The sequence below is a fragment of the Nicotiana sylvestris genome, chromosome 4 (genome assembly GCF_000393655.2).
Source record: "Nicotiana sylvestris chromosome 4, ASM39365v2, whole genome shotgun sequence".
In the NCBI taxonomy this organism is placed as follows: domain Eukaryota; kingdom Viridiplantae; phylum Streptophyta; class Magnoliopsida; order Solanales; family Solanaceae; genus Nicotiana; species Nicotiana sylvestris.
In genome coordinates this window covers 16,078,258-16,086,756 of record NC_091060.1, presented here as the reverse complement: position 1 = coordinate 16,086,756, position 8,499 = coordinate 16,078,258, and the positions used below count along the sequence as shown (strand labels likewise).

General features: G+C 35.7%; 1 protein-coding gene across 1 annotated transcript; it reads right to left on the bottom strand.

The window, feature by feature from the left end:
• Positions 1 to 341: 341 nt before the first annotated feature.
• On the bottom strand, positions 342 to 8,499 carry LOC104222390 (SWR1 complex subunit 2). The gene is made up of 11 exons (XM_009773624.2): positions 8,201 to 8,499; positions 8,005 to 8,074; positions 6,912 to 6,983; positions 6,699 to 6,742; positions 6,347 to 6,611; positions 5,920 to 5,995; positions 5,703 to 5,822; positions 5,454 to 5,522; positions 4,254 to 4,296; positions 1,414 to 1,479; positions 342 to 806 (listed from the first exon to the last, which is right to left on the bottom strand). Exons 1-11 carry the CDS (start codon positions 8,269 to 8,271, stop codon positions 611 to 613), a joined length of 1,092 nt encoding a protein of 363 aa, XP_009771926.1. The 5' UTR covers positions 8,272 to 8,499; the 3' UTR covers positions 342 to 610.

Sequence of the window (8,499 nt, the reverse complement as noted above, 5' to 3'; positions counted from 1 at the left end):
GAATTTTCTTTTCCCTAAGGGCTGTTCCAAATTCAAAGACCATAAAAAAATACACATATTTGGCTATTATTTTTACAACGGCTATATAGTGTCATTTTTCCAAATTCTAAACTAAAAATCTTAACTTTAGGACAATTCATGACATTTTTAACCTGAAAATTCGAACTAAAAAATTGAAATTCAAGACGCATTGACTAATTCTTAAATAACAGCCCTTTAGAGTTGCTACCTGATGTCATTTCTACTGATACTTTTTTATATTTAGAAATAATTTAACTCTACACTTTCCACTGAGCCCTTAATAACATTATTTTATAGCCATATAAATGTCATAATATGCATATTTAAAATCCAAGTTCCATTATATTTCTTTCTTAAACTTGTGCATAATCGAACACCTTCACATGGCATGAGATGGAGGGTGTATGCTCTTCGTTAGTATAGAGGTAGATTCAGATGGGTTACACACTCTGTGCTCCTTTATATGGGTCATTCAAAACTCTTGAGACTTAACTAATTTTTACAACCTAATCAAGAAAAATATGCTACCTCTGCATCTCTATAAATCGATCAAGACTAGAAATAAAGAGGACTAATATATACATTGCATCTACTCTGAATCTACAGAAATGGTGTCATCAGCAGGAAACTTGCGGAAACGAGCAAATACCCGGGAATATGGCAATTGTCTACTAGTTGGAACTATTGACCTCTTTCGTCTCGAGGTAAAGCCTTGCCCAGAAATTGCCTGAGACAACTCGTCCATATTCTTTTTCTCCCCGTCCCTGCTACTTTCGTCAGCGAACCTGTAACATGAGAAGGAAATGAACCCTGATTTTATAAAGGCGGGTCAATATGCATCCCGTACTTCTAAAAGAAAGAGAAAACTTTGAAGGGACTTTTATTAGTGGTAGAACTTATTGTCTAATAGATTATTCTAAGGCCATCGTGCGTAGATAGATTACAGTCCCTTTCTCTTTAAAAATCACGATTCAATGAAAACTACAGAAATATCTTAATCTGAAATTGATGTGGAACTCAACAGCATAGGAAGGGGAAAGTTAAGGAGGACAGTGAGCATTATAGTCTTCTACCATTTTCTCTTCTTTTGTTTTTCTTATGCCTTCTACTTTCATCCACCTCATTGACTGCTAGGCCACAACTTTGAGCAAATGTATCTTTTTTGTTTTAGTTTCAATTCCAAAAGCATGATTAAAGAAAATCAAAAGGAAGAAACTATTCATTTTATAATCAACTACACTTTCTTCCTCAAATAATTCTACTGAAATGAAGCTCATCGTAGAAAAGGTAAATAGTGCAAGTATGAGATCGCAATGACTTGACTCCAACTACAATCACAATAGATCATAGCAAGAACCATGAAATATTCAGTAAAAGGAAATGAATCCTTACTGTTCACGGATGATCTTAAATGCTTCTTTAGTTGCATAAGGAAGCCCAGTCTTTGGGTCACGATACCTGAACATTTCAATGATGAAAATAACACTTAATAGTACAATAAAGATCCAAATTAAAACTATTACTTATATAAAGACAGATATGTCATAGAGAGATGACAATACATCAACTAGAGCATCACACAAAGAGGGTCATGTACATATCTGTAATCTCTCTGCACTTTTTTGGCATTAAACAAGCGAAGCTTACAGAAACACAGACCAATTATACGAGAGAGCAAAGTATAGAGCTCCAATTTTAGATTCTGCACGTCTCTGTGTATGTGTGTGTATGTGAGAGAGAGAGAGAGGGGGGGTGAGAGAGAATCAAGGTAAGAAGAAACAAGGAAGCTGCAAAAAAATAGGAGACGTTCAAAAGAACAAAAATAAAGGTGTACCCCGTTCATCGTGTACCATTACAGGAGAGATGACAGTTTGGGAGACAAACAAAAGGGATTAAGCCAGAACAGGATAGAACTACAAGTTGTTTTAATGGGAACTTTGCAGCAGGACTGTAGCAGAGAGTTTGAAGACTAACGTACATGTATACTTCGAATCTTTTTGGTAAAAGAGTGGGATATTAGTTTATATAGAAACAATACATTTCTAGAGTGTGTGTGTGTGTGTGTGTATAACGGTAAATGATTAGTATATATATATTGCCAAAATGGTAAGAAATGTTGGTTGCTGCCAAGTTAAATGAGATAGAGGAATATTCATCTAGACTGAGAGAAGAAGCTTTCTAAGCAAGATAGAATGACATGATCCTGGATAGCACGGAGCATCTTATGGATCCCGAACAGTCAAAAGGACCATTGACTCCTAAGAACAACAGCATTGCTTGGAAGAGGCCGAAATGAAGCTGCTGGATGGTGAACTGCGCCGTGATGGTTTAGTATGACGTGCTGGAAGTGCCGAGGTTGGATATGTCACACAGAGACACGAGAAGACAAGTGGGCTGGAAATTACAACTTAGTGTGACGCGCTGAGCTTAAAGAATTGATCTAGTGCGCCAAGCTTGCCTGAGGAATTGAGAGAATTTTACTTTGGGCAATTTTATTTTTTCTCAGGCATACGTAATAGATATATCTATAGTTGAACTCATTTTTGAAAGTAGTTTGGCATATTTTGAGGTTGATCAAGATCTTTGTGATGTTGGAGACTTTCTCATTCGGATTGAGCTTTGAAATTACTTTCAAGCTTTGAGTCTTGATGGTAATTCTTTCTTTAAATCTTTATATCTTTGGTTCTTGTTTGTTGTTCTTTGGGATGAATGATTCCATATATGATTAGTTATCATAGACGTTCAGTTAGGGTATGAGATTCTTTATGTTCTTCACTTCATGGGGAATTTATAGTTTTTTTATTTTATGAATCAATTCTTTTAATTATTCCACTTGCGTGTATCCCGAATGGTATCAGTTGGTATCAAAACTTTGCTCAAGCTTATTCTATAAAACTCAGTTCCTTAGCTCTTGTGTTAATTCAAAAGTCAAAATTTTTAATCTATTTTGATTATTGTTCTTATTTTAGATTTGAGAAGAACTATCGGTAAAAACACACAAAAAAAAAATTGTTTGATTGTTGGATAGTTTGAAGTTTTGCATTGTATGGGTAAATTGAGATCCTCTGTTGTTGGTTTAACATTTGAGATTCTTGCTAAGAATGACCTAGTGCTAGTTCAACATTAAAATGTTCTTAATATTTGAATTCAATTACCATTCGTTCCAATTCCTTTGTGTCTTCTTGTTTATTTCGTGGAATTTCATTGATTCGAGTCTGTTAGCTAAGTGGTCCTTCTTTGTTTACATCAATTCCTTTCTAGAAAATTGCCTCAGGAAATTCAGTCACCTGTTGGTGATTTCAATGAGTTGAAACAAACTTTGAGGATTCCCATGGAGTGGAAAAATGCTCTAGTGCATGGGATTATTAGAATGGAAAAAGCCATTAAAGAACGAAAATGAGGATTATTATATTATTAATTTATTTATTTTTGGTAAGGTACTTTCGCTATATTGTTTTTGAGAAGTCAAAATCAGGTGTTAAAGATGACTCAAGTGAAGCTAAGACTACAAAGCAGATTGGGGATACCAATGCCTTGCTGCACACACTTGCACAGCAAATTAATAACATGCAATAGCAGTTTCAAAAAGTGTGCAGTGATCTCGCCAATATGAACCAGAGAATAGATCAAAATGAGGAGTGAATTGATAATATTGAGAGGAGAGATCATTCAGTACCACTACCCATTCCACCTCAAGCTGTGAGGAGGAATAGAGCATCAATCCAAGTACAATCATAGAATGATCCTTTGATGACATTGACGATGATTTTCCAGATATGTAGAGTATGGAAGACAAGGTTTGTGTGTGTGGGTGGGTGTGTGGGTGTGGGGGGGGGGGTAGATGAGGCGATAGGTATGACAAGGAAGCTGGTACTAGACAGTGGTATACCAGCTTGCAGTTTTTGGATAATTTGGTAAGGAAAAGAATCAGAGATGTTTGAGGGGAAAAAAGAGCTTAACAAAGTATCAGATACGGATGTTCGTATTTTTTTAGCTTTTTGGAGAAGCATGTTAAATGCATATGACGTAGATGCTTTGCCAAATTTCCTAGTTCCTTCATATTACAAGAGGAGTTTGAGTTTTTGTATTATAGATACTGGGAGCCTTTCATGGAATGAATCTTTACTTTTCAAAAAAGCAGGTTAGAAATATAAGTTTTAATGATGATTGCTAGAATTCAGACACTTAATAAAAACAAATATCAGTAAGAGAATGTGGAAATAACATGTTACCGTGCTGGCAATCCAGTAACTGCACAAACTGCCTTCTCGGGGTCTGTAAAGATGAAACCAGTCAATAATCATAAGCTGTCAGTCGTATGGAACACGTGAAAGAACTAAACTGCAAAAATGATAAGACTTCAACAATATTAGAAGCTCATATAGTTGCTCGAAAAAGAAGCAAAAATAGTGTACTTATGCTCCAGAAAGCTAGTCTAAGATAACTAATGTAACCACCAGTTCCTCTTTCATCAAGGCTTTGTTTCCCCATTACTTGAATATAGATTTATGAGGGAAAATAACTAAAGCTAATGTTCAGGAAACTTGGAAAATAGAGCAAACAAGGTGACCTTCACCTAACTGCTGACATGAGTGGTAATTAGCTATCAGTGCACACTTTTGGTATTTGATTTATTCAAACCTCATACAGATAATAAGCAAGATAAGTGCTCAAACTCGAAAGAAATGTACTAAAATCGTCATCTCTTAACCAAAAACATTCCTACTTTTTCTTTTAATTTAGACTTGCTGACAACTAAGACTTCACAAAGTTCATAGTTCATACAGTTTTGACTGTGAAGAGAAAATAAGAACAAGTTTCATTAGAGAAGTTAGAGCTAGGAAAGTTTCTACTTTAAAAACTTTGACTTGAACCAACGACTCCTTTCCCTCCACTTATATTATCAGATGAAAAAAGCATAACATTTACTCATAAGGCTTTCATACAGCAAAACATCTTCCTAATACCAATCAGAGAGACTTCATGTGGCCACAGTATAGTTTTCTACGAGAAATGTTGCAAATTAGGGACCGTACAAAGTATTAGATGATAATCTGATGCTCAGTTAGAAGGTTCAGGACAGCAAGATACATTCATTGATATCATATGAACAATATGCTTTATGTGCATTCTGAAGGATTATATGTTTCCATAAATTCCATAAACACAGGGTAATTAGACCCTTAAAATTAGTTCCACTTGGGCAAGCACATAGGTAACAATAATAACAACTAGGTAACCAGAAAGCTAACAGCAAGCAGTTACAGAACATTTACCTAAGAAAATCAGGTTTTTATCATAATGGAATAAATTGTGATAAATAACATCTGAAAATACATTAGCAACATGGAATCACCCATATGCCTATGATGCTGATTGTTAGGGCTATGTAAACTTAGAGAGGAATGGAGTATATCAAGACTTGTAATTACATGGAGTGGAAGTTGTTGAAATCTGTGAATTGAAAGATGCTCCATTGACAAACTCTAGATAGGAAGAACCTGCAGAGAGCAAGACAACCTTAACATGCATGGTTCAGAATGATAGCAAACAACTGAGTTTTCAAATGAATATCCAACAGAAAAACATTTCAAGTGGAAGCAGCTATAGTATATGAATTTTTTATTATATAGAGAAGAGAGTAAAGTTTTAGGGATCCTAAATTATGGTAAGGTACTTGCCATCTCTGGATAAGTATCGTATCTGAGGGCCAGTGTAAACTGCTTTATGCACAATGGCTTTTTTCTTGACTTCTTCTTCCCTTGCTAAAACACGCTCCAAATTCCTCAGATTCATGACCTCTGCAATTTTTTCCCAAGACAGGTTACATATAATTAGTGGAAAATGCACAGATAAGAACTGAAAGTAATTTTATTGAGTAAAGAAATGAATCCAAACCTGTTTGAGCTGCTTCAAGAAGCATCTCTTCTTGAGTCATCTTCTTTTCCTCACCTTCCTTTTTTCTTTTTATAGGCTGAAGAATCAGAAGCATAATCAGAAGATAGTGACACAAACCAAATAGTGGTAGAAAATAAAAACAAACTCTAATTTCAGTGTCCAAGTAATGATTTCTGAAATCAAGAAAAACCAGCACGTGACACAGGATTACAAACTAAATTAACATACAAGAATAAAAGGGCTGTGTCCTAAGTCCAGAAAATAATTGATGTGTTGGAGCTAACAATCCCTCTTTTGTACCTTTTGATGTCTTTTAATAAAACATCTTACTTCATCAAAAAAAAAAACAAGAAATAAAAAGCGTGCTATATAAAAAATTATAGTTAGTATTATTATGACAAATAGCATAGTACTGCAAGCACCAAACCTTCATTGTTGCCTGCAACGCTGCACGTATGGCTTCCCTTTCAGCTTGCTTTACAATGACAGCTGTTCTTGTTGATTTCCTAATTGTTCTTTCTTCTTCAATATCGTCATGAGTATCATGATGTTCAGAAGGAGTGGACGGATCTGGATCTGGAGCTTTTTCATTTTCTTGGGTTGCCTTTTCTGACTTGGTAAGGTTTTTCTTTTTCTTTTTCTTCTTTGCAGATGGTTTTCCTGGAAAAATCAATCGCTTTTTGGTCCGTGTCCTGCCATAGAAAAGAGAAGAGTTATAATCTAATGACTGTTCATATGAAACAAAAACAACACTTCCCATCAACTTGAATGTGTGAAACCTGTCATCTGGTTCATTTTCTCCTTCTTCATCAGGCTCGGGTTCCTGAGACCAACAATAGGTTACTCATTTTCAACAGAGGTCACACGACAACAGAATTATCCATATAAACATAACCTTCCAAACTACAGCTGCTAGTTCACTTGACCAAGCAGTCACTAAAATCTGTGTAATGAAAAGGTCAGTGATGAGAAATGGAACACTCTGGACTTACATCTTCATCAAAGTCACTATCGAAAACATCAATAGCTTCCCCTTCCTCTTCATATTCTATGTCATTCTCTTCCTGAGATGCATCCAAGCAAAAGCTCATTAAATTCAATTAGCAAATTGGCCAAACAAGCAGAAACCAAGTAGTTTATGGAAGTTGCATGGCTCTTGATTGCCAAACCAATTAAGAACTTAAAACTTGCACGCCCGATATCCAACCATGGATCAGAGATGTCAAGACCTAAGATTTGAGTCAAAAATTGCACTTCAATTGGTGCTGCAGGGCATAATGGAGGCTGCAGTTACTATAATTATCATTATTATTTTAAGAAAAGTAGAGTACAGAGGCTGCAGTTATTCCAGAGAAACAAACTTTCCGTTGTTATATTCTTTCTAGAAGCACAATTAAACCTATACCTTAGAAAATTCAGTTTTCATCATATTTCTTTTCCTGCTCTATTGCTATTTTTTGACTTGCCAGAGAAAGCAAAGATATGTAAATCTCTAAAAGCCAGTAGCAGTTGCACTTCACTCTGCCTCTAGTATTCCCAATAAACACGCATTGGATACTATCGCTTTTGGTTTCTTAGTTCTCAAACCACCCGATAATCCATTTCATTGATTCGTAAATGTGATCATTTTGAGCCTTACAACGAGTTGGATAGGCATGTTCTATGGAAACAAGAAGGGACCCCCAAATGGAAAAACCTCCGGGATAACTAAGAATTTGTTTTTAATGACAATGATGTCAGGGTCAGCTTGCACGCAGCTCGACTATTCCACCAAGGACCTGATATCTCTCACCAGGAGATGTACCGGGCAACTCTACCGATCAAGACTTAGATGGAAATGAAATCACCTAAGTAGTATTTTCTTGCCTCTTTGGGGATTTGAACCTAACACCTCATAGTTCTTATTCCACTTCGTTGAACACTACACCATACCCTTGGGTGCTAAAAAAAATTATCTTTTTCATAAAGTTATAATAAATACCTTGTACACACAAACATTAAGCATAAGCTGCTACCTACTGGCTATAATTTGAAAGAGAGACACAATAAATGTACTAACATGTTAGTGAAACAACAGATACCTACATCCTTAAGAGCTTCCTGATTCCAGAAAAGTTCATCCTCTTCTAATTCGTCATCCAACAATTTGGTCATCCTGTAACATAAATCCCATTTGAACAGGCAAATAAACTTAATTACACTCTAATTTTAGAAAAAATAAACACAACAAACACTCCCAAAAAAGATAAAAAAAAAATTGAAATTGGGATTCTTGATTTACCGTTTGCCTCTGGTAGCTCGAGAAGAACGATCGAGAAAAACAGCATTCTCCTCCTTATTGCTCTCCTCCATATTTGTGTTTCTTCGAATAAATTTGCTGGTGCGGATTTCAGAATCTTGCTTTTGGTTATCAAGTCAAAACCTTTACAGACACTTTGTCGAACAATTGGTGTTCGTTAAGCTATCAGATTCACAAGTAGCGGAGAAACTGCAATTTCCCTCTCTTTCCTTTTTTTTATTCGGGCAACGAAGCGTTCAAAATCAAATGCACTTGGTATTTGCCTCTCGAGGTTGTTTGGG